Source organism: Lampetra fluviatilis, chromosome 66, assembly GCF_964198595.1.
Source record: "Lampetra fluviatilis chromosome 66, kcLamFluv1.1, whole genome shotgun sequence".
NCBI lineage: Eukaryota > Metazoa > Chordata > Hyperoartia > Petromyzontiformes > Petromyzontidae > Lampetra > Lampetra fluviatilis.
This window is the reverse complement of record NC_136340.1, coordinates 2,197,542-2,223,766: the sequence shown is the minus strand read 5'-3', so window position 1 is coordinate 2,223,766 and position 26,225 is coordinate 2,197,542. Positions and strand designations below refer to the sequence as shown.

The following is a 26,225-nucleotide window of genomic DNA, read 5'->3' as shown; positions in this document are numbered from 1 at the left end:
TACAGTCGCAGCCAAAACCCACAGTCAGTCAACCCCAAAACCCAGTTACAGTCGCAGCCAAAACCCACAGTCAGTCGCCCCCAAAACCCAGTTACAGTCGCAGCCAAAACCCACAGTCAGTCAACCCCAAAACCCAGTTACAGTCGCAGCCAAAACCCACAGTCAGTCAACCCCAAAACCCAGTTACAGTCGCAGCCAAAACCCACAGTCAGTCGCCCCCAAAACCCAGTCACAGCCAAAACCCACAGTCAGTCAACCCCAAAACCCAGTTACAGTCGCAGCCAAAACCCACAGTCAGTCGCCCCCAAAACCCAGTTACAGTCGCAGCCAAAACCCACAGTCAGTCAACCCCAAAACCCACAGTTAGTCGCACCCAAAACCCACAGTCAGTCGCACCCATAACCCACAGTCAGTGGCACCCAAAACCCACAGTCAGTCGCACCCAAAACCCACAGTCAGTCGCACCCAAAACCCACAGTCAGTCGCACCCAAAACCCAGTCACAGCCAAAACCCACAGTCAGTCAACCCCAAAACCCACAGTCACAGTCGCACCCAAAACCCACAGTCAGTCGCCACCAAAACCCAGTCACAGCCAAAACCCACAGTCAGTCGCCCCCAAAACCCAGTCACAGCCAAAACCCACAGTCAGTCAACCCCAAAACCCAGTTACAGTCGCAGCCAAAACCCACAGTCAGTCGCCCCCAAAACCCAGTTACAGTCGCAGCCAAAACCCACAGTCAGTCGCCCCCAAAACCCAGTTACAGTCGCAGCCAAAACCCACAGTCAGTCAACCCCAAAACCCAGTTACAGTCGCAGCCAAAACCCACAGTCAGTCAACCCCAAAACCCAGTTACAGTCACAGCCAAAACCCACAGTCAGTCGCCCCCAAAACCCAGTTACAGTCGCAGCCAAAACCCACAGTCAGTCAACCCCAAAACCCAGTTACAGTCGCAGCCAAAACCCACAGTCAGTCGCCCCCAAAACCCAGTCACAGCCAAAACCCACAGTCAGTCGCCCCCAAAACCCAGTCACAGCCAAAACCCACAGTCAGTCAACCCCAAAACCCAGTTACAGTCGCAGCCAAAACCCACAGTCAGTCAACCCCAAAACCCAGTTACAGTCGCAGCCAAAACCCACAGTCAGTCGCCCCCAAAACCCAGTTACAGTCGCAGCCAAAACCCACAGTCAGTCAACCCCAAAACCCAGTTACAGTCGCAGCCAAAACCCACAGTCAGTCGCCCCCAAAACCCAGTTACAGTCGCAGCCAAAACCCACAGTCAGTCAACCCCAAAACCCAGTTACAGTCGCAGCCAAAACCCACAGTCAGTCGCCCCCAAAACCCAGTTACAGTCGCAGCCAAAACCCACAGTCAGTCAACCCCAAAACCCAGTTACAGTCGCAGCCAAAACCCACAGTCAGTCGCCCCCAAAACCCAGTTACAGTCGCAGCCAAAACCCACAGTCAGTCAACCCCAAAACCCAGTTACAGTCGCAGCCAAAACCCACAGTCAGTCAACCCCAAAACCTCTCCCCTCCCCCAATTGTGGGGGACCCCCCCCCCCCACCGCCCCCCCCACCCGCTACTCCTCGGAGGCGAGCTTGAGGAGGCTGCCCCGCGGCATCTTGAACACGTGCCACCCCTCGCTCTGCGTGTGGTCCGTGGCGCCGCGGCGGCGGTAGAACGCGATGGACGGGGCGTTCCACTCGGCCACCAGGAACGTCATGGCCGCACAGCGCGTCTCCACGGCAACCTGGAGGGGGGGGGGGGGTTGGCGGGCGGGAAGGGCGGCGATGATGAAGATGGCGATGGGTTGCACAGAGGACTGTGAGTGCGTGCGTGTCTCTCCGTGCGTGGGTGTCTCTCCGTGCGTGGGTGTCTCTCCGTGCGTGGGTGTCTCTCCGTGCGTGGGTGTCTCTCCGTGCGTGGGTGTCTCTCCGTGCGTGGGTGTCTCTCCGTGCGTGGGTGTCTCTCCGTGCGTGGGTGTCTCTCCGTGCGTGGGTGTCTCTCCGTGCGTGGGTGTCTCTCCGTGCGTGGGTGTCTCTCCGTGCGTGGGTGTCTCTCTGTGTCTCTCTGTGCGTGGGTGTCTCTCCGTGCGTGGGTGTCTCTCCGTGCGTGGGTGTCTCTCCGTGCGTGGGTGTCTCTCCGTGCGTGGGTGTCTCTCCGTGCGTGGGTGTCTCTCCGTGCGTGGGTGTCTCTCCGTGCGTGGGTGTCTCTCCGTGCGTGGGTGTCTCTCCGTGCGTGGGTGTCTCTCCGTGCGTGGGTGTCTCTCCGTGCGTGGGTGTCTCTCCGTGCGTGGGTGTCTCTCCGTGCGTGGGTGTCTCTCCGTGCGTGGGTGTCTCTCCGTGCGTGGGTGTCTCTCCGTGCGTGGGTGTCTCTCCGTGCGTGGGTGTCTCTCCGTGTCTCTCCGTGCGTGGGTGTCTCTCCGTGCGTGGGTGTCTCTCCGTGCGTGGGTGTCTCTCCGTGCGTGGGTGTCTCTCCGTGCGTGGGTGTCTCTCCGTGCGTGGGTGTCTCTCCGTGCGTGGGTGTCTCTCCGTGTGTGGGTGTCTCTCCGTGCGTGGGTGTCTCTCCGTGCGTGGGTGTCTCTCCGTGCGTGGGTGTCTCTCCGTGCGTGGGTGTCTCTCCGTGCGTGGGTGTCTCTCCGTGCGTGGGTGTCTCTCCGTGCGTGGGTGTCTCTCTGTGTCTCTCTGTGTCTCTCTGTGCGTGGGTGTCTCTCTGTGCGTGGGTGTCTCTCTGTGTCTCTCTGTGCGTGGGTGTCTCTCTGTGCGTGGGTGTCTCTCTGTGCGTGGGTGTCTCTCTGTGTCTCTCCGTGCGTGGGTGTCTCTCCGTGCGTGGGTGTCTCTCCGTGCGTGGGTGTCTCTCCGTGCGTGGGTGTCTCTCCGTGCGTGGGTGTCTCTCTGTGCGTGGGTGTCTCTCTGTGTCTCTCTGTGCGTGGGTGTCTCTCTGTGCGTGGGTGTCTCTCTGTGTCTCTCTGTGCGTGGGTGTCTCTCCGTGCGTGGGTGTCTCTCCGTGCGTGGGTGTCTCTCCGTGCGTGGGTGTCTCTCTGTGTCTCTCCGTGCGTGGGTGTCTCTCCGTGCGTGGGTGTCTCTCCGTGCGTGGGTGTCTCTCCGTGCGTGGGTGTCTCTCCGTGCGTGGGTGTCTCTCCGTGCGTGGGTGTCTCTCTGTGTCTCTCCGTGCGTGGGTGTCTCTCCGTGCGTGGGTGTCTCTCCGTGCGTGGGTGTCTCTCCGTGCGTGGGTGTCTCTCTGTGTCTCTCTGTGTCTCTCTGTGCGCGGGTGTCTCTCCGTGCGTGGGTGTCTCTCCGTGCGTGGGTGTCTCTCTGTGTCTCTCTGTGCGTGGGTGTCTCTCCGTGCGTGGGTGTCTCTCTGTGTCTCTCTGTGCGTGGGTGTCTCTCCGTGCGTGGGTGTCTCTCCGTGCGTGGGTGTCTCTCCGTGCGTGGGTGTCTCTCCGTGCGTGGGTGTCTCTCCGTGCGTGGGTGTCTCTCCGTGCGTGGGTGTCTCTCCGTGCGTGGGTGTCTCTCCGTGCGTGGGTGTCTCTCCGTGCGTGGGTGTCTCTCCGTGCGTGGGTGTCTCTCCGTGCGTGGGTGTCTCTCCGTGCGTGGGTGTCTCTCCGTGCGTGGGTGTCTCTCCGTGCGTGGGTGTCTCTCCGTGCGTGGGTGTCTCTCCGTGCGTGGGTGTCTCTCCGTGCGTGGGTGTCTCTTCGTGCGTGGGTGTCTCTCCGTGCGTGGGTGTCTCTCCGTGCGTGGGTGTCTCTCCGTGCGTGGGTGTCTCTCCGTGCGTGGGTGTCTCTCCGTGCGTGGGTGTCTCTCCGTGCGTGGGTGTCTCTCCGTGCGTGGGTGTCTCTCCGTGCGTGGGTGTCTCTCCGTGCGTGGGTCTGGGTCTCTGGCATCTACATCTGCAGAACGTGAAGAACCAGTGGCATCTACATCTGCAGAACGTGAAGAACCAGTGGCATCTACATCTGCAGGAGATTATACAACTTTTAAAGCCATTCCCCGTGTCTAGTGTACACGCCGTACAACGCGTTTGGAATCGACACGAGTGAAGTTGGAACTTGCGAACACATCGACCTACGAACAGAAACCTCTGGAACCGAACTCGTTTGTAAGAAGAGGAGTCCCTGTACAGCTCAGTCGGCCTTGCCTGGTTGAAATAAAAACTCGGTGAAAGTTTCTGTTTTAATAAACTGATTTTACTCTACAGAGTGCATCTCCACTCACCTGGCTGACCCGTTTCAGGATCTCAGATCCGATTCCCAGACCTAACGGAGAGCGGCACAACAACAACAACATCAACAACATCAACAACAACAACAACATCATCACAACGCAGACGCGACGTCACACCGTAGACACGGCAGCAGATTTAAACACTTTTTTTATTCTAGATTTGAAGCTTTCGTGACTGCAAGGATTCATACTCTTATGTTTTTTTCGGTAAAGTCACGTAGGAAATTTTTTTCATTAATGAATAAAAGTTATATTAAAAATAAAATAATAAATCTACATTTTATTTTATTAATAAAATAATAAATCATTATTTTATTTCTATCATTACTTTTATAAACTTCAATTTTATTTTTTACCTACGTGACTTTACCGAAAAAACCTAAGAGTACATTTTTTTTAACACATATCATTATTTTCCACGCCTGCTGCTGCTGCTGTGTATGTGGAGTCTGAGTGTCTCTCTCTCTCATCATCATCACGGTGGCTATGAGATGTTAACTACCTCGCCTGGTGCACAGGAGGTCGTGGGTTCGATCCCGATCATCACGATGCCTGCTGCTGCTGTATATTTGGAGTTTGCGTCTCTCTTTCATCATCATCATCATCATCACGGTGGCTATGAGATGTTGACTACCTCGCCTGGTGCACAGGAGGTCGTGGGTTCAATCCCGATCCTCACGATGCCTGCTGCTGCTGTATATGTGGAGTCTGAGTGTCTCTCTCTCTCATCATCATCACAGTCGCTATGAGATGTTGACTACCTCGCCTGGTGTACAGGAGGTCGTGGGTTCGATCCCGATCATCACGATGCCTGCTGCTGCTGTATATTTGGAGTTTGCGTCTCTCTTTCATCATCATCATCATCACGGTGGCTATGAGATGTTGACTACCTCGCCTGGTGCACAGGAGGTCGTGGGTTCTACCCCGACCCTGACGACGCCTGCTGCTGTTTCTGCTGTAGATGTGGAGTCTGCGTGCGTCTCTCTCACCGTCATTTTTCTCCGGCTACTCCGGTTTTTCATAAAAGAACACACGACGTGTTGTGCCTCCGTAAAGCCACAACAGCAGAGCGTCCGTTCTCACCTGATGACGGAAGCTCGTGTTGCCACCGAAACGTCGCGCATTCTTTCGTAAGTTTTCCTACCCACGTGACTTTACCGAAAGAGCCAGAGAGTGTGGATTCCTCAAGTGACTTGAGGCTTCAACTCAAGCCGCGTGGCTCAGTGGGTGCCGGGCCTCATGCCCCCGGTACGATAACGACGACGAGTCGATGTGTGTGGCGTGCGCGGTCCAACCTCGATAATCCTTCATCACGAAGAAGTCCTCCAGGCAGATGTTCCTGCCGCTCCACGGGTCGTAGGTGAAGTAGAACATGGCGAAGCCGACCACTCGCGCTGGGCCTGGGGCAGCGGGGCGCGCGCGGAGACAGCACGGGGCACGGGGTCATCGTCACCATCACCGTCATCACCACCGTCGCCACCGTCACCACCGTCACCACCACCACCGTCATCACCACCACCGTCACCACCACCACCGTCACCACCACCTCCACCGTCATCACCGCCACCACCACCGTCATCACCACCACCATCACCACCACCGTCATCATCACCACCACCACCACCACCACCGTCATCACCGCCACCACCACCGTCATCACCACCACCATCACCACCACCGTCATCATCACCACCACCACCACCGTCATCACCACCACCACCACCACCACCGTCATCACCACCACCATCACCACCACCGTCATCATCACCACCACCATCACCACCACCGTCATCATCACCACCACCACCACCACCACCGTCATCACCACCACCACCACCACCGTCAGTCACCACCGTCACAGTCACACCCACCGCCACCACCGTCACCACCGTCACCACCGCCACCACCACGACCTCAAGCGAGCACCAAGCGAGTACGTGGTGTAGCGGGGTGTTGTAAACATCGCCGTCTTTGTATGTGTGCGTGTGCGTGTAAGTGTGTGTGTATGTACGTATGTGTGCGTACGTGCGTGTATGTGTGCGTACGTGCGTGTATGTGTGCGTACGTGCGTACGTGCGTGTATGTGTGCGTACGTGCGTACGTGCGTGTGTGTGTGTGCGTACGTGCGTGTGTGTGTGTGCGTACGTGCGTACGTGCGTGTGTGTGTGTGCGTACGTGCGTACGTGCGTGTATGTGTGCGTACGTGCGTGTATGTGTGCGTGTACGTATGTGTGCGTACGTGCGTGCAAGTGCGTGTCTGTGCGTATGTACGTGCGTGTGCGTACGTGCGTGCGCGTATGTGTGCGTGTACGTATGTGTGCGTACGTGCGTGCAAGTGCGTGTCTGTGCGTATGTACGTGCGTGTCTGTGCGTACGTACGTGCGTGTGTATGCGTGTGCGTACGTGCGTGCGTGTGTATGTGTGCGTGTACGTATGTGTGCGTACGTGCGTGCAAGTGCGTGTCTGTGCGTATGTACGTGCGTGTGTATGCGTGTGCGTACGTGCGTGCGTGTGTATGCGTGTGCGAGTGCGTGCGCCTCACCGTTGGCGGGGCCGTCCGGAGCGACGGCCTCAGCCACCAGGCACTGGTAGAACGCGTGGCCCCCAAAGCCGTCGTCACGCAGCTCTGCCTCACGCACAGACAAAGGTCCCCCGTGTAGCCTCAACACACTCTGGGGGGCAAGTGCTGCGAGTAGCAGCGGCGCCTACGGAGGCTACCGGCACCGTGGCCACGCACGGAGGGGGGGGTGGGTGGCTACCAGCACCACCACCACCACGCCCGGTCGCCTTTGTCTCTCCCCCAGTGGCGATGGTCACTATGCTACACCTGGTTACTCGTTTGTGGAGTGGGGCTGGGTGGGAAGGGGAGGGTGGGGTGGGGCTGGGTGGTGGGTGGGAGGGGTGGGGTTGGGTGGGGAGGGGCTAGGTGGGGAGGGTGGGGCTGGGTGGGGAGGGGCTGGGTGGGGAGGGGCTGGTCACCCCGTGGTGCCCTTATAAAACTCAACGTTTAACCTACTCACGCCGGCTTGTCCCGCCCTCAGTCGGGCATATTTGTGGAATACACCACGCCCTGGCCGTTGACCCTGCAGGCCATTGACCGAGCAACCCAACGTTCCTACCAGCTCCCTCCGCAGGAATGTGTTTAAGCACGCTTTAATGAAATGTACCGTACTAGTAATGGCAGAACTCCACGACTCCAGGAAGTGTCCCCGAAGCTTGCCACAACGTGAGGGGCCGTGGCCAATTACAGCCAACGTCAGTTCACCGTGGACAATTAGAACCAAGCCGAAACATAGCATATAAACAAGAATGTTTAAAAATATGTTTTTTATGATAGAATATAGTGTTGTCATCAGTATGACGTCAGTATACCAAGTTTGCAGTCGATACCACATTGCAGAGGTCGCAAACGGGTTTTGATTCCTTACCCGTACAAGGCCGCACCAGGGTCGCAAACGGGTACCCGTACCCTACACGTACCCTACCCGATACCCGGCTACCCGTACCCGGCCGGGTATCGTGTAGGGTACGGGTATCGGGTACCCGATTGCGACTTCTGGGATGAAGCCACGTTGCAGGCGCGGGTGGGTTGATTCTAGGAACTTGAATTGTGAGAAGAGACAAGACGTTGGGAAATGAGTGACAAACGGTGACTCACCAGTGACTCACGGCCTACCCGTACCCGTACCCGGCCGCACCAGGGTCACAAACGGGTACCTGTACCCTTACCCGGCCGGGTACGAGTAGCCGGGTATCGGGTAGGGTACGGGTATCGGGTAGGGTACGGGTATCGGGTAGGGTACGGGTATCGGGTAGGGTATGGGTATCGGGTAGGGTACGGGTATCGGGTAGGGTACGGGTATAGGGTAGGGTACGGGTATCGGGTACCCGGTTGCGACCTCTGCCACATTGGGAAGTGGGTTAAAATCGAGTTACAAGATTTGAGGATACAACAACGACAGAGTGAGTTAAATAAAAGCATGTTAAAAGGAGGGCAACCCCCCCCCCCCCCCTGAGCGGGAGCTCGGGGCTGTCGCCGTGCCCCTGCGGCCTTCATCGCCGCGGCCTTCACCGTCTCGGCGTCGTCAGTCGGGGCAGTCAGTGACAGCCGTCCCGACCGTGAGCCGTCCCGACCGTGAGCCGTCCCGACCGTGAGCCGTCCCGACCGTGAGCCGTCCCGACCGGGAGCCGTCCCGACCGGGAGCCGTCCCGGCCGTGAGCTGTCCCGGCCGTGAGCCGTCCCGACCGTGAGCCGTCCCGGCCGTGAGCCGTCCCGGCCGTGAGCCATCCCGACCGTGAGCCGTCCCGGCCGTGAGCCGTCCCGACCGTGAGCCGTCCCGACCGTGAGCCGTCCCGACCGTGAGCCGTCCCGGCCATGAGCCATCCCGACCGTGAGCCGTCCCGGCCGTGAGCAGTCCCGGCCGTGAGCCGTCCCGGCCGTGAGCCGTCCCGGCCGTGAGCAGTCCCGGCCGTGAGCCATCCCGACCGTGAGCCGTCCCGGCCGTGAGCCATCCCGACCGTGAGCCGTCCCGACCGTGAGCCGCCCCGGCCGTGAGTCGTCCCGACCGTGAGCCGTCCCGGCCGTGAGCCGTCCCGACCGTGAACCGTCCCGGCCGTGAGCCGTCCCGACCGTGAGCCGTCCCGGCCGTGAGCCGTCCCGGCCGTGAGCCGTCCCGGCCGTGAGCAGTCCCGGCCGTGAGCCATCCCGACCGTGAGCCGTCCCGGCCGTGAGCCATCCCGACCGTGAGCCGTCCCGACCGTGAGCCGTCCCGGCCGTGAGCCATCCCGACCGTGAGCCGTCCCGACCGTGAGCCGTCCCGGCCGTGAGCCATTCCGACCGTGAGCCGTCCCGGCCGTGAACCGTCCCGGCCGTGAGCCGTCCCGACCGTGAGCTGTCCCGACCGTGAGCCGCCCCGGCCGTGAGTCGTCCCGACCGTGAGCCGTCCCGGCCGTGAGCCGTCCCGACCGTGAACCGTCCCGGCTGTGAGCCGTCCCGACCGGGAGCCGTCCCGGCCGTGAGCCGTCCCGGCCGTGAGCCGTCCCGGCCGTGAGCCGTCCCGGCCGTGAGCCATCCCGGCCGTGAGCCGTCCCGACCGTGAGCCGTCCCGGCCGTGAGCCGTCCCGACCGGGAGCCGTCCCGGCCGTGAGCCGTCCCGGCCGTGAGCCGTCCCGACCGTGAGCCGTCCCGATCGGGAGCCGTCAGCGCTCTGCGCGGACTGTCAAGGCTGTGAGTGCCTCCTACTCAGTGCCTCCGAGTCGGTCACTAACACCGGTCACGGATCGGCCGCGTTCTGTCGACGTGACCAAACCCCCCCCCGCCCCCCCCTTCTTCTTGGTTCTTTAGGTAAAGTGACGTAGAAGGGAATTAACGCACCTTGCTCCGTGATGTGAACTTCATCGCCGAGCTTCTCGTACATGGCCAGTTCCTGACGACACCACGCAGACAGACAGGCACACGCACACACACAGACAAACAGACACGCACAGACACACACACAGACACGCAGACAGACAGACACACAGACAAGCACAGACGTGTAAACATCTTCCCCGGGAAGCCCACACTGGCACCTCACGAAGGCCAGGCAACGGGCACACCTACCACACCTACTGCCTGCCGAGTGGCGATGTTTACTGTGGAGTGTAGTGTGTAGTGGTGTATAGTAGCGTATAGTGGTGGATAGTAGCATAATGTATAGTAGCGTAGTGTATAGTAATGTAGTGTGTAGTGTATAGTAGTGTAGTGTATACTGTAGTGTAGTGTATAGTCGTGTAGTGTAAAGTGGTGGAGTGTATACTGTAGTGTAGTGTGAGGCACGCAGAGACCCATGGAAACCCACAGAGACCCATGGAAACCCACAGAGACCCATGGAAACCCACAGAGACCCATGGAAACCCACAGAGACCCATGGAAACCCACAGAGACCCATGGAAACCCACAGAGAGTTATGGAAACCCACAGGGTCGGGATCGAACCCACGGCCTCCTGCATACCAGGCAAGGTAGTTAACATCTCCTAGCCACTGTGATGATGATGAGAGAGAGAGACGCAAACTCCAAGTATACAGCAGCAGCAGGCATCATCAGGGATTGGGATGAAACCCACGACCTAATGCGTAACCAGGCGAGGTAGTCAACATCTCACCCACTCACTCAGGCATCGTCAGGAGTCAGAATCGAACCCACGACCTCCTGTCCACCGGGCGAGGTAGTCAACATCTCACCCACTCGCTCAGACATTGTCAGGGGTCAGAATCGAACCCACGACCTCCTGTACACCGGGCGAGGTAGCCAACATCTCACCCACTCACTCAGACATCGTCAGCGCTCGGGATCGAACCCACGACCTCCTGCACACCAGGCGAGGTAGTCAACATCTCCTAGCCACCGTGGTGGCGAACACTTCTTGGTTTCACAATGGCCCTGGGGGCTTCAAAGGCTCCCCAGCAAGTGAACCGTGAAGAGCGATGGGTCCGGGACACCGAATGCCGATGCCTCTCCACATCCTGGCCAGTTCCACCAGCGGTGGTTCAAGCAGAGGTCGACTCTGCTGCTGCTGCTGCTGCTGATACACTGAATGTGGAAAACCGACTACTTGACAAAAGACCTGATGGGATGCTGCTGATGATACTGCTGGAAGGTGATGCTGATGATGCCGATGCTGCTGATTCTGCTGATGAGGATGATGTTGATGCTGAGGATGCTGCCGGATGAGGATGAGGATGCTGATGATGTTCCCGGATGAGGATGATGATGCTGCCGCTCCCGCGTGGTGCAGACTTTGTGTGGATTTCGATTCAAGGCGTTTCCGTCCGGTGACTCAACTCGGCCCGCTCCTCCACCACCACCACCACTCACGAAGCCTCCTGGGGCAAAGACCGCGGTCAACTTTGAAGCACCAACTATGTGTGTGTGTGCGCGTGTATGTGTGTGCGTGTGTATATGTGTGTGTGTATGTGTGTGTGTGCACATGTGTGTGTATGTGTGTGTGTGCGCATGTGTGTGTGTGGCCTTTGTCTACCCGCCAATGGGGAGACAAAGGCGGTCGTGCGTGGTGCTGGCCACCCACCCCCTCGTGTACCGTTCCGGCCTTCATAGGTGCTCGCTAACAGCACTTGCCCCGACAGTCTATTAAGGCTACACGGGGGATCTTTGATCTTTGTGTGTGGCCTCAAGGTGCACATAGCCTGGCACAAGCGTCGTGGTGACGTCACCGCCACTTAGTGGCGAATGGCGGTTGTTGTTGTATGTGTGTGTGCGCATGTGTGCGTGTGTGTATGTGTGAGTGTGCATGTGTGCGTGTATGTGTGTGTGTATGTGTGTGTGTGCGAGTGTGCATGTGTGCGTGTATGTGGGTGTGTGTGTATGTGCGAGTGTGTGTAAGTGTGTGTGAGTGTGTGTATGTGTGTGTGTGTGTGGCCTCAAGGTGCACATAGCCTGGCACAAGCATCGTGGTGACGTCACTGCCACTTAGTGGCGAATGGCGGTTGTTGTTGTGTATGCGTGTGTATGTGCATGTGTGTGTGTGCATGTGGGGAGCGGTAGTGTAGTGGCTAGCGCTACGCTGCGCTATGAACCTGGTGACCCGGGTTCGATTCCCGCTCACGGCCAACACCAGTGACGATTATCTGCACCGGTCCTGGGTCTCCCCTAGGTCGACTCAGCCTTAAATGAGTACCTGGTGCGGTGTGTAAACATCGCCACTGGGGAGACAAAGGCGGTCGGGCGTGGTACTGGCCACCCACCCCCTCGTGTGCCGTGCCGGCTCGGAGGTTCGGAGAGCCGTGAGGCGCTGCAAGGATAGGTGGTGGTCGCGGGTTGCCGAGCAGATAGAGTCTGCCTTAGTGGCCCGCGATTACAAATCACTATTTAACTCCATCAAAAAAGTTACCTGCAGCGCCACACCTATTACCATCATTAGGGGAAAAAACGGTGATCCAATCTCCGACCCCGAGGAACAGGTTTGCAGATTTGCTGAGCATTTCTGTGAGGTCCTGGGGGAGGGGAAATCCCTCAGCCTGGAAAACATCGTGGCACAAAGTGGGGATGACCCTGCTGAGGCTACAGTGCCTCAAATATTGGCGGAGGAAGTCACCACCTGTGAGTGGCTGGCTGAGGTGCCATCCAATGAGGAAGTAATGAAAGCGATCCAAAGTCTGAGACCAGGAAAGGCACCGGGCAGAGATGCTGAGGGAGGGTGGCGTTTGTGCACAGACTGCCCTACATGACATCATAAGAACAGTCTGGGCCACTGGACGGGTTCCGCAGGATTGGAAGGATGACCTGGTGGTCCCCCTCTTTAAGACTGCACAGACTAACTACAGGGGCATCTCACTCCTCAGTGTGCCGGGAAAGGTCCTAGCAAGGATTATTCAGCATCGCCTTGCTAGTCACGCTGAGTAGAGGCTTGTGGAGCCCCAATGCGGTTTCAGGAAAGGGCGGTCCTGCACAGATGCCATATTTTCTGTCCATCTGCTACAGCAGAGGTGGAGCGAATTCCAACAAGACCTACATCTCTGCTTTGTTGACCTGGTCAAGGCCTATGATACCATCAGTAGGCCTGGGCTCTGGGTTGTTCTACGTGCTTTCGGAGTCCCTGACCCTCTGCTCACGATCATTAAGGACCTTCATGATGGTGAACAGACCCGGGTAAACCTACATGGCCGGGAGTCAGAGCCATCCCTGTACACCTTCGGGTGCGACAGGGATGTCCTCTGGCTCCCACATTATTTAACATCTATTTCGACTGCGTAGTTCGTGAAGCCTTCAGTTGCTGTGACGGAGGAATTTCTATCTGGTACAGATACAATGGAAGGCTGATCGATGCCCGGGTGCGGTCAAGGGATGGCTCCCTATTGGTCAACCACGTTATGTATGCCGACAACCTGGTAATTGCAGCTCACTCAGAAGAGGAGTTAGAGGCGCTGCTGCTGAAACTGGAGCGTGCCACTAAGAGGTGGGGCCTTACCATCAGCCCCACCAAAATAAAGCACCTGCCTGGGTATTTTGTACCATCGGGCACTCCGCCCCCACAACTCCCAATCGGTGATGGGGCAGTTGTGGAGAGAGTGGAGAGTTTCCCATACCTGGGCAGTGTGCTTATGAATCAGTCGAGCGGCAATATCTTTTCATCGGTTGCGTAACGCTGTGTGGAAGCTACCTGGTCTGTCGCTCCGCACGAAGCTTCAGGTCTTCTCGGCCACGGTCATTCCCTCCCTTCTCTACGCTTGCGAAAAGAGGACCCCCCTAATCTTCATCGGTTATAAACATTTAGGCTGGCCTACCTACGATCAATCCTGTGTTTAACCAGGCTGGATTGTGCGAGCTCACAAATCCTCGAAAGATCTGGGCAAAGTCCCATCGGTGAACACCTCCGGCAGGCAAGGCTGCATTGGCTGGGTCATGTAGCCCGCATGCCCAGCCACCGCATGCCTAAACAGCTTTTGTTCGGCCGGATCGAGGGGGCTAAACGGGCGCGGCACGGGCTAGAGAAGAGATGGAGTGATGTGGTACAGGAGGACGTGGAGCTGAGTGGACTTGCCGATGACTGGTACCAGCGGTGTCAAGATCGGCCTCAGTGGAGGAGGCTCGTGAAGGACGCTACTGGGCAGTTGGAGGCAGTCGCCCTCCAACAACAACGGAGGGCGGAGGAGCGACGCTCACAACAAGGAGCGGAGCGCCGGGTGGCTAAAGCACAGCAAGTTGGTACAGTAGGGGGCACAGGTGGTGCATCAGCCAGTCATCTCGGTCAGTCGACCCGTCGCACCTGGGTCTGCCCCGTGACCTCCTGCCAGCGGGCGTTCAACACTTCACGTGGCCTCAAGGTGCACATGGCCTGGCACAAGCGTCGTAGTGACGTCACCGCCACTTGGTGGCGAATGGCGGTTGTTGTTGTGTGTATGTTTGTGTGTGTGTATGTGTGTGTATGTATGAATGTGTGTGTGTACGTATGTGTGTGTGTGTATGTATGTATGTGTGTATGTATGAATGTGTGTATGTGTGTGTGTGTGTATGTATGTATGTGTGTATGTGTGTATGTATGAATGTGTGTATGTGTGTACGTATGTGTGTGTGTATGTGTGTGTATGTATGTGTGTGTATGTGTGTGTATGTATGTGTGTATGTATGAATGTGTGTATGTGTGTACGTATGTGTGTGTGTATGTGTGTGTATGTATGTGTGTGTATGTATGTGTGTGTATGTGTGTGTATGTATGTATGTGTGTATGTATGTATGTAGAACTTCTTTCGCACCATGCTACGTAGCCAACCGCGCTAATCGGAAGTGGTGGGGTAAGGACAACAAACTAAACAACAACAGTAAACTACACAACAACAAACTACACAACAACAACAAGCAACAGTTCTAAACAAATGAGTTTGTCAATCTAGATGATGATGATGATGATTTAAAAGTAGCACCGTAGCCCCAATGGCTTCCGAACATCGGAAGGAAGAGACTTACAGAGAGCCACAGAGATCCAAAGACTCATATAGAACCATAGAGACCCACAGACATCCAAAGACTCATATAGAGCCATAGAGATCCACAGAGATCCAAAGACTCATATAGAACCATAGAGACCCACAGAGACCCACAGACATCCAAAGACTCATATAGAACCATAGAGATCCAAAGACTCATATAGAACCACAGAGACCAACAGACATCCAAAGACTCATATAGGGCCATAGAGATCCACAGAGATCCAAAGACTCAGAGAACCATAGAGATCCACAGAGATCCACAGAGACCCAAAAACTCATATAGAACCACAGAGACCAACAGACATCCAAAGACTCATATAGAGCCTTAGAGACCCACAGAGATCCAACGACCATGGTGAAAACTAAACAGGAAAAGCAGTTCTAAAGAAATGAGTTTGCAATTTAGAAGTGTAGTGTGTGTATACAGTGTAGTGTGTGTGCATAGTGTAGTGTGTGTATGTATAGTGTAGTGCGTGTGTGTATAGTGTAGTGCGTGTGTGTATAGTGTAGTGCGTGTGTGTATAGTGTAGTGCGTGTGTGTATAGTGTAGTGCGTGTGTGTATAGTGTAGTGCGTGTGTGTATAGTGTAGTGTGTGTGTATAGTGTAGTGTGTGTGTATATAGTGTAGTGTGTGTGTATAGTGTAGTGTGTGTGTATATAGTGTAGTGTGTGTGTATAGTGTAGTGTGTGTGTATATAGTATAGTGTGTGTATATAGTGTAGTGTGTGTGTATATAGTGTAGTGTGTGTATATAGTGTAGTGTGTGTGTATATAGTGTAGTGTGTGTGTATATAGTGTAGTGTGTGTGTATATAGTGTAGTAGGTGTGTATAGTGTAGTGTGTGTGTGTATAGTGTAGTGTGTGTATATAGTGTAGTGTGTGTGTATATAGTATAGTGTGTGTATATAGTGTAGTGTGTGTGTGTATAGTGTAGTGTGTGTATATAGTATAGTGTAGTGTGTGTGTATATAGTATAGTGTAGTGTGTATAGTGTAGTGTGTGTGTGTAGTGTGTGTGTATATAGTGTAGTGTGTGTGTGTATAGTGTAGTGTGTGTGTGTATAGTGTAATGTGTGTGTATAGTGTAGCGTGTGTGTATATAGTGTAGTGTGTGTGTATATAGTGTAGTGTGTGTGTATATAGTGTAGTGTGTGTGTATATAGTATAGTGTAGTGTGTATAGTGTAGTGTGTGTGTGTATAGTGTAATGTGTGTGTATAGTGTAGCGTGTGTGTATATAGTGTAGTGTGTGTGTATATAGTGTAGTGTGTGTGTATATAGTGTAGTGTGTGTGTATATAGTGTAGTGTGTGTGTATATAGTGTAGTGTGTGTGTATATAGTATAGTGTAGTGTGTATAGTGTAGTGTGTGTGTGTATAGTGTAGTGTGTGTGTGTATAGTGTAGTGTGTGTGTATAGTGTAATGTGTGTGTATAGTGTAGCATGTGTGTATATAGTGTAGTGTGTGTGTATATAGTGTAGTGTGTGTGTATATAGTGTAGTGTGTGTGTATATAGTATAGTGTAGTGTGTATAGTGTAGTGTGTGTGTGTATAGTGTAATGTGTGTGTATAGTGTAGCGTGTGTGTATATAGTGTAGTGTGTGTGTATATAGTGTAGTGTGTGTGTATATAGTGTAGTGTGTGTGTATATAGTATAGTGTAGTGTGTATAGTGTAGTGTGTGTGTGTATAGTGTAATGTGTGTGTATAGTGTAGCGTGTGTGTATATAGTGTAGTGTGTGTGTATATAGTGTAGTGTGTGTGTATATAGTGTAGTGTGTGTATATAGTGTAGTGTGTGTGTATATAGTGTAGTGTGTGTATATAGTGTAGTGTGTGTGTATATAGTGTAGTGTGTGTGTATATAGTGTAGTGTGTGTGTATATAGTGTAGTGTGTGTGTATATAGTGTAGTGTGTATAGTGTAGTGTGTGTGTGTATGCCTCGGCAAGGTAAGGCAAAAGTTAAAAGGTAAAAACAACGAGCCTACCTTTACCCTACCTTTTACCCTTACCCCATACAAATTAACCGATTACAGGGTAATTACTAGGGAACTACTACACATGAACAAGGTTTATAACGGTAAATGCTAGTTAGAGCGCTTTATTCATATAGAATACTCTCAATGATTCCAATTTTACACGCTTTCTTTTAACTCACTCTGTCTGTCGTTGTTGTCGTTATTGTTGTTGTATCCTCAAATCTTGAAACTCAATTTTTACCCACTTCCTAATGTGGTATCGACTGCAAACTTGGTAAACTTAGGTCATACTGATGACAACACTATATTCTATCATAAAAAAAATCTATATTTTTAAATATTATTTTGTATATGTTATGTTTCGGCTTGGGTCTAATTGTCCACGCTCAACTGACGTTGGCTGTAAATCACCACGCTCCCTTACGTTGTGGCAAGCTTCGGGGACACTTCCTGGAGTCGTGGAGTTCTGCCACTACTAGTACATTTCATAAAAGCGTGTTTTTAATAAAGTTTGTTTTCAAATTACTTGTTAAATGGAGGCCACGGACTGCGCCACGGAGCTTTTAGCGGTAAACAAGGCACCGTATTTACCGGGTAATACTTTGCGCTACCTTTACTCTACCGGGTAATTCTTGGGTGAGAGAGCGAGCGGGTGAGCGAGCGGGTGAGCGAGCGGCTGAGCGAGCGGGTGAGCGAGCGGGTGAGCGAGCGGGTGGGTGAGACAGTGGGTGAGACAGTGAGTTGGCAAGCGGGTGGGTAAGTGAACGAGTGGGTGAGTAGGTGAGCGAGCGAGTGGGTGAGTGGGTGAGCAAGTGGGTGAGTGAGCGAGCGGGTGAACAATGCAACAACGGCGTCCCCCACCACCAGATCCAACTCCACCCAAACGGAGGCACCAGCTCACCAACTACAGCCAAACTTCACCGGATCCGTGGGCAGCGGCTCACCTTGATGAGTCGCAGGATCTCATGGCAGTCATCGGCGCAGGCTCGCCTGATGCTGAACTTGGACATGGCAGTTGGGCGGTGGGCGGGGACTCGCCTGGGGACTCAAGAGGGGCTCAGAGGGGACTCAAAGGGGGCTGAGGGGACTCAGAGGGGGCTCAGAGGGGACTCAAAGGGGGCCGAGGGAGCTCAGGACTCAGACCCAGGGGTAGTCAGACTCAGAAGTAATCACACCCAAGAGAATATCAGACTCAAGAAGTAGTCCTCAGACTCAAGAGGGTCTCAGACTCAAGAAGTAGTCCTCAGACTCAAGAAGTCCTCAGACTCAAGATAAGTCCTCAGACTCAAGAAGTAGTGCTCAGACTCAAGAGAGACTCAGACTCAAGATAAGTCCTCAGACTCAAGAAGTAGTGCTCAGACTCAAGAGAGACTCAGACTCAAGATAAGTCCTCAGACTCAAGAAGTAGTGCTCAGACTCAAGAGAGACTCAGACTCAAGAAATAGTCCTCAGACTCAAGAGGAACTCAGAGTAGGAGTCTGACAGGGATGGATCAGCGGCCACTAACCTTCCAAGATTGTCAAACCGGGATTGTTCGTTCGTGGTCTTAGTCTTCTTGTTGTTTGTATTAAAGCAGTAAATTTGTCCTAGAAACGGAGGAATAACGGGGGCCCTGAGGTCTCACGGCGTTATCGCTTCTACTTTGCCCATTCGCGTTGATCGATTTCGTACTTCCCGTTGCTTTCACCAAAATACGTGACGAGGGTTTTCACTTCCTTGTTTAGGGGTTAATGTCACGGCGCTTTTTATTAAACCCACTACAAGCGCGATTGCAATTGCCACTACTATTACTACTGCTACTTATGATGATGATGATGCTGTTGTCGTTGATGATGTTGATGTTGTTGATGTCGTTGTTGACGTTTTCGACACTAAAATTGCTGTCGCTGATGGGGCCGTGGGCTCGAGAGGGACGCGGAGACTTCATTCGCAACGCGGAGTTTGAACTCCCTACGCCGCTGATCCGGTGGAGTTGAGTGAAGGATTGAAGGAGGGAAGGAAGGAGCGAGGAATGACGGAGGATGAGCAGATTGAAGGAGTGAATTGAAGGTGTGAGGATGAGCAGACTGAAGGAGCGGATTGAGGAAGGAAGGAGGAATGAGAAGGTTGCAGGATTTGAGAATGAGCAGACTGAAGGAGTGGATTGAGGAAGGAAGGAGGAATGAGATGGTTGAAGGATTGAAAGAGTTGAGAATGAGCGGATTGAAAGAGGTGAGAGAGACGAGGAGAGAGAGGCGAGATGTTCTCAGACCCAAGCGACAAGTGAAGAGGGGGGGGTAAGACCAGCCGCACAGCGAAGCAGCGAGTGGTAGGAGACTCCAATCCGCGCTCTGGGCGATGTGAAGCCTCTCCCCCACCAGCCCGACGCTTTTATACTGGGTACGGGGGGGGGGCGGGGCAAAGGGGGAAGGGTCTCCTCCCCCCCACCCCACGCGGATGAATTTGCCCCGCTCTGATTGGTTGGCAACGCGAGGCGTGGGCGGGAGGGCGGTAACCGGGGCTTAAGCGCGCTCCCATTGGTTGGGGGGGTGGTCGGGGGTGTGGGCGGGGGAGGGGGGGGCCGGATGGAGGTGAGCCGCGCTGTTTATTGGACAGGGGAAAAAGTGGGCGGGGCTTACGGGCTAAACAGCGCGCTCCCATTGGTGGGGTGGTTCGGGGGGTGCGGGCGGTGGGCGGGGAGGGGGGCCGGATGGAGGTGAGCCGCGCTGTAATTGGAGGAGGAAGAAATGGGCGGGGCCCACTGGCTTAAGCGCGCTCCCATTGGTGGGGTGGACGGGGGTGTGGGTGGGGGGGACCGTGTATAGATGAGCCGCGCTGTAATTGGAGGGGAAAGAAGTGGGCGGGGCGAACGTGCTAAAGCGCGCTCCCATTGGTGAAGTGGTCGATGGTGCGGGCGGGGGGGACCGTATGTCGAGGAGCCGCGCTCCCATTGGTGGGTTAGTGGGCGTGTGGGCGGGGACGTATGTAGATGAGCTACGCTCCCATTGGTGGAAGGTTGGGGGTGTAGGTGGGGGCCGTATGTAGATGAACCGCGCTCCCATTGGAAGGGGAAGGAGTGGGCGGTGACGTATGTAGATGAGCCGCGCTCCCATTGGTGGAAGGTTGGGTGTGTAGGTGGGGGCCGTATGTAGATGAGCCGCGCTCCCATTGGTGGGTTGGGAGGAGGGGGAGGGATTTTCAGCTGGACATCGCTCGAGTTTAGTGTGCAGTGAGTGGTGAGTGAGATGGTGAGTGGGTGAGTGAGATGGTGAGTGGGTGAGTGGGATGGTGAGTGGGTGAGTGAGATGGTGAGTGGGTGAGTGGGATGGTGAGTGGGTGAGTGAGATGGTGAGTGGGTGAGTGGGATGGTGAGTGGGTGAGTGAGATGGTGAGTGGGTGAGTGGGATGGTGAGTGAGTGAGATGGTGAGTGAGTGAGATGGTGAGTGGGTGAGATGGTGAGTGAGATGGTGAGTGAGTGGGATGGTGAGTGGGTGAGTGGGTTGGTGAGTGGGTGAGTGAGATGGTGAGTGGGTGAGTGAGATGGTGAGTGGGTGAGTGGGATGGTGAGTGGGTGAGTGAGATGGTGAGTGGGTGAGTGGGATGGTGAGTGGTGAGTGAGATGGTGAGTGGGTGAGTGGGATGGTGAGTGGGTGAGTGAGATGGTGAGTGGGTGAGTGGGATGGTGAGTGGGTGAGTGAGATGGTGAGTGGGTGAGTGGGATGGTGAGTGGGTGAGTGAGATGGTGAGTGGGTGAGTGGGATGGTGAGTGAGTGAGATGGTGAGTGAGTGAGATGGTGAGTGGGTGAGATGGTGAGTGAGATGGTGAGTGAGTGGGATGGTGAGTGGGTGAGTGGGTTGGTGAGTGGGTGAGTGAGATGGTGAGTGGGTGAGTGAGATGGTGAGTGGGTGAGTGGGATGGTGAGTGAGTGAGATGGTGAGTGAGTGAGTGAGATGATGAGTAAGTGAGATGGTGAGTGGGTTGGTGAGTGAGTGAGATGGTGAGTGAGATGGTTAGTGAGTGAGATGGTGAGTGGGTGAGTGAGATGGTGAGTGAGATGGTGAGTGAGTGAGATGGTGAGTGAGTGAGATGGTGAGTGAGATGGTGAGTGAGTGAGATGGTGAGTGGGTGAGATGGTGAGTGAGATGGTGAGTGAGTGGGATGGTGAGTGGGTGAGTGAGATGGTGAGTGAGTGAGATGGCGAGTGAGATGGTGAGTGAGTGGGATGGTGAGTGAGATGGTGAGTGAGATGGTGAGTGGGTGAGTGAGATGGTGAGTGAGTGAGTGGGATGGTGAGTAAGTGGGTGAGTAAGATGGTGAGTGAAGTGGTGAGTGAGTGGGTGAGATGGTGAGTGAGTGGGTGAGATGGTGAGTGAGATGGTGAGTGGGTGAGTGAAATGGTGAGTGAGATGGTGAGTGAGTGAGATAGTGAGTGAGATGGTGAGTGAGTGAGATGGTGAGTGGGTGAGTGAGATGGTGAGTGAGATGGTGAGTGAGATGGTGAGTGAGATGGTGAGTGAGTGAGATGGTGAGTGAGTTAGTGAGTGAGTGAGATGGTGAGTGGGTGAGATGGTGACTGAGATAGTGAGTGAGATGGTGAGTGAGTGAGATGGTGAGTGGGTGAGTGAGATGGTGAGTGAGATGGTGAGTGAGATGGTGAGTGAGATGGTGAGTGAGTGAGATGGTGAGTTAGTGAGTGAGTGAGATGGTGAGTGGGTGAGATGGTGACTGAGATGGTGAGTGAGATGGTGAGTGAGTGAGATGGTGAGTGAGATGGTGAGTGAGTGAGATGGCGAGTGAGATGGTGAGTGAGTGGGATGGTGAGTGAGATGGTGAGTGAGATGGTGAGTGAGTGAGATGGTGAGTGAGTTAGTGAGTGAGTGAGTGAGATGGTGAGTGGGTGAGATGGTGACTGAGATGGTGAGTGAGTGAGATGGTGAGTGAGATGGCGAGTGAGATGGTGAGTGAGTGGGATGGTGAGTGAGATGGTGAGTGAGATGGTGAGTGAGTGAGATGGTGAGTGGGTGAGTGAGATGGTGTGTGAGATGGTGAGTGAGATGGTGAATGAGTGATATGGTGAGTGAGATGGTGAGTGGGTGAGATGGTGAGTGAGATGGTGAGTGAGTGGGATGGTGAGTGAGTGAGTGAGATGGTGAGTGAGTGGGATGGTGCGTGAGATGGTGAGTGAGATGGTGAGTGGTGAGTGAGATGGTGAGTGGGTGAGTGAGATGGTGAGTGAGATGGTGAGTGAGTGAGATGGTGAGTGATATGGTGAGTGAGTGAGATGGTGAGTGAGATGGTGAGTGAGATGTTGAGTGGGTAAGATGGTGAGTGAGATGGTGAGTGAGTGAGATGGTGAGTGAGTGAGTGAGTGGTGAGTGAGATGATTAGTGAGTGAGATGGTGAGTGAGAGGGTGAGTGAGATGGTGAGTGAGATGCTGAGTGGGTGAGTGAGAGGTGAGTGAGATGGTGAGTGGGTGAGTGAGATGGTGAGTGAGATGGTGAGTGATTGACCCACAGAGTCCCATCCTCATAGAGACCCACAGAGACCCATACCCATAGAGACCCACAGAGACCCATACTCATAGAGCCCCATACTTATAGAGACCCACAGAGACCCATACTCATAGAGACCCATAGAGACCCACACTCATAGAGACCCGCAGAGACCCATAGAGACCCACATAGACCCATACTCATAGAGACCCACAGAGACCCATAGAGATCCATAGAGACCCACAGAGACCCATACTCATAGAGACCCACAGAGACCCACACTCACAGAGACCCACAGAGACCCACATAGACTCATACTCATAGAGACCCATAGAGACCCACAGAGACCCATACTCATAGAGATCCAGACCCACAGAGACCCATACCCATAGAGACCCACAGAGACCCATACTCATAAAGACCCACAGAGACCCATACTAATAAAGACCCACAGAGAACCACAGAGTCCCATCCTCATAGAGACCCACAGAGACCATACTCATAGAGACCCACAGAGCCCCATACCCATAGAGACCCACAGAGACCCATACTCATAAAGACCCACAGAGACCCATACCCATAGAGACCCACAGAGACCCATACTCATAGAGACCCACAGAGACCCATACTCATAGAGACCCACAGAGACCCACAGAGTCCCATCCTCATAGAGACCCACAGAGACCCATACCCATAGAGACCCACAGAGACCCATACTCATAGAGCCCCATACTTATAGAGACCCACAGAGACCCATACTCATAGAGACCCATAGAGACCCACACTCATAGAGACCCGCAGAGACCCATAGAGACCCACATAGACCCATACTCATAGAGACCCACATAGACCCATAGAGATCCATAGAGACCCACAGAGACCCATACTCATAGAGACCCACAGAGACCCACACTCACAGAGACCCACAGAGACCCATAGAGACCCACACAGACCCATACTCATAGAGACCCACAGAGACCCATAGAGACCCACACAGACCCATACTCATAGAGACCCACAGAGACCCACAGAGACCCATACTCATAGAGATCCAGACCCACAGAGACCCACACAGACCCACAGAGACCCACAGAGACCCATAGAGACCCACAGAGACCCATAGAGACCCACAGAGACCCATAGAGACCCACAGAGACCCACAGAGACCCACAGAGACCCATACCACAGCTAAACTATTTGCTGATTGTCTGTGACCAGGTGCAATGCCCCTCTTGAGCTGATCTGTGCCTCTTCGTGCAGAAGCGACCTTCTCACCATCACAATGACGTCAGCTCAACACAAAGTGGACTCCATCACCTGGACCCATCCATAGCACCAACATCATTTAATAAGTGATATTTAAAAAAAAACTTGTTTAATGAACACGCTTTAAAGAAATGTACCGTACAATAGAATTCTCATGACGTTTCGATTGCAATCGTACCCGGTTGCGACCTCTGCCTGATGCGACCTCACTGTCCATAACCCACTCGTGTTCACAATGTCCCCCCCTTGGCGCGCGTTGATCCACTACGTATCCTCAAATCTTGTAACGCAATTTTAACCCACTTCCCAATGTGATACCGACTGCAAACTTGGTATACTTATGTCATACTGATCACAATACTATATTCTATCATTATAAATATAAAAAAAAAATTAAACATTATTTTATATATCTTATGTTTCGGCTTGAGTCTAATTACCCGGCTACCCGTACCCGGCCGGGTGCCCGGCCGGGTACGGGTAGGCCGTGAGTCACTGGTGAGTCACCGTTTGTCACTCATTTCCCAACGTCTTGTCTCTTCTCACAATTCAAGTTCCTAGAATCAACCCACCCGCGCCTGCAACGTGGCTTCATCCCAGAGGTCGCAATCGGGTACCCGATACCCGTACCCTACCCGTACCCTACCCGATACCCGGCCGGGTACGGGTAGCCGGGTATAGGGTACGGGTACCTGTTTGCGACCCTGGTGCGGCCGGGTACGGGTACGGGTAAGGAATCAAAACCCGTTTGCGACCTCTGCATCAGGGCAAGCAGGTGTTGCTGGGGGGATAACGGCCGGAGAGAGACGGCTCGTTAGGCGGTTATGGGATGCAGGGCAGTGATTGGCCGATTGTTGTTGTCAGGGGCAACGTGGCGCCATCATCAAGTCTGGGGATGGAAGCAGGTGGCGTCGGTGGGGACGCCGGTTAATTAATTGGGAATCAATGAGGACGGGGATAAAATAGGTGAGCGTGAGAGTGAGACGGGGAGTTGTGCTGGGAGCTGGACGGAGACGGTCGGAGCAGAAGAAGAATAAGTATAACCAGTAAAGACTAAGTTTTTCACTATAAATCCTTTATATGCGTGGCAGCGAACTTAATATAAAGGATTTAAAAATATATTCGCCTGTGGAGGACACGGAGATCGATCCCGCGACCTTTGGCATGGGAAGCGAGGGCACTACCAACTGCGCTACTCCGCCACGGCCTGTGGAGGGATTACGCTCTGGGCTCTTATACTGTGACGTTCAGCCAAAGCGATGAATGAGTTCTATTTGAATATATGTAAAATAATTTTTTTTTGCCTAAAAAGTGTAAAATTTTGGGAATTTTTTTTCACGAACATTAATTGCCTGGCACAACGAGTCTGTGTGGAAAATGTCAGCTCGATTGGATCACGGGAAGTGGGTTAAAAAACGACCGAAAGATTTGCACGGTCGTAAGCAAGCAAGCAAGCACGCAAGCAAGCAAGCAAGCGAACTTAATATAAAGGATTAAAAAATAGGTTAGCAGTAGATATATTCTTAGGTTTTTTCGGTAAAGTCACGTAGGTAAAACATTAAAATTAATAAAAGTAAAATAAAATAAAAATCACGACGTTTCGGAGGCAACACGAGCTTCCGTCTTCAGGTGGAACGGTCACAGCCACGACAGCTGTATCAAGTAAATGAGAGATTACAAGAGCTACCACTCCGTATATATAATGGTTGGAGAGGGGAAGGGCCAAGTACGGCACACTTTTTATTAATATGGTAAGGTGAGGCTTAAGACTAACAATAGACTTGCATAACAAAAGGCTGAGCCTTTGTTATGGAGAGGTACGGTTTGTGACTAATTTTAATGTTTAACCTACGTGACTTTACCGAAAACAACCTAAGAATATGAATCCTTGCAGTCACGAAAGCTTCAAATCTAGAATTAAGTTAGCAGTAAAGACGGAGAAGAAGAGGATATGGGAGATAGAATAGGTTGGATAGGCTAGCAGTGGAACGGGAACAGAGAAGACACGAGAGATGAGAGGGAGAGACAGTCGGAGTGAGGCGGGCGAAGAGAGGAGACCTTGTGGCGTCATCTGGTCCAACACCATGTGAGACTGAGCTCGAAGGAAAGCTGTCTCGGGTGTGGACCAATCAACTTCAAGGACCATGTGAGACTGAGCTCGAAGGAAAGCTGTCTCGGGTGTGGACCAATCAACTTCAAGGACCATGTGAGACTAGGCTCTAAGGAAAGCTGTCTCGGGTGTGGACCAATCAACTTCAAGGACCATGTGAGACTGAGCTCGAAGGAAAGCTGTCTCGGGTGTGGACCAATCAACTTCAAGGACCATGTGAGACTAGGCTCTAAGGAAAGCTGTCTCGGGTGTGGACCAATCAACTTCAAGGACCATGTGAGACTGAGCTCGAAGGAAAGCTGTCTCGGGTGTGGACCAATCAACTTCAAGGACCATGTGAGACTAGGCTCTAAGGAAAGCTGTCTCGGGTGTGGACCAATCAACTTCAAGGACCATGTGAGACTAGGCTCTAAGGAAAGCTGTCTCGGGTGTGGACCAATCAACTTCAAGGACCATGTGAGACTGAGCTCTAAGGAAAGCTGTCTCGGGTGTGGACCAATCAACTTCAAGGACCATGTGAGACTGAGCTCTAAGGAAAGCTGTCTCGGGTGTGGACCAATCAACTTCAAGGACCATGTGAGACTAGGCTCTAAGGAAAGCTGTCTCGGGTGTGGACCAATCAACTTCAAGGACCATGTGAGACTGAGCTCTAAGGAAAGCTGTCTCGGGTGTGGACCAATCAACTTCA

General features: G+C 53.7%; 1 protein-coding gene across 1 annotated transcript; it reads right to left on the bottom strand.

Annotated features, from left to right (window-relative positions):
• Positions 1-1,580: 1,580 nt before the first annotated feature.
• LOC144952235 (diamine acetyltransferase 1-like) lies at positions 1,581-19,035 on the bottom strand. The gene is made up of 6 exons (XM_078882660.1): positions 17,632-19,035; positions 9,599-9,650; positions 6,767-6,850; positions 5,520-5,624; positions 4,216-4,256; positions 1,581-1,751 (listed from the first exon to the last, which is right to left on the bottom strand). Exons 1-6 carry the CDS (start codon positions 17,695-17,697, stop codon positions 1,581-1,583), a joined length of 519 nt encoding a protein of 172 aa, XP_078738786.1. The 5' UTR covers positions 17,698-19,035.
• Between the last annotated feature and the right edge of the window lie 7,190 nt (positions 19,036-26,225).

What these genes read in the sequence shown, in the direction of transcription:
- LOC144952235 (XM_078882660.1), bottom strand. Translation starts at nt 17,697, where the DNA reads ATGTCCAAGTTCAGCATCAGGCGAGCCTGCGCCGATGACTGCCATGAG. An exon ending in AGATCCTGCGACTCATCAAG is followed by an intron (nt 9,651 to 17,631) that starts GTGAGCCGCTGC and finishes TGGTGTCGTCAG; the next exon opens with GAACTGGCCATGTACGAGAA. An exon ending in TCCGGACGGCCCCGCCAACG is followed by an intron (nt 5,625 to 6,766) that starts GTGAGGCGCACG and finishes CCGCTGCCCCAG; the next exon opens with GCCCAGCGCGAGTGGTCGGC.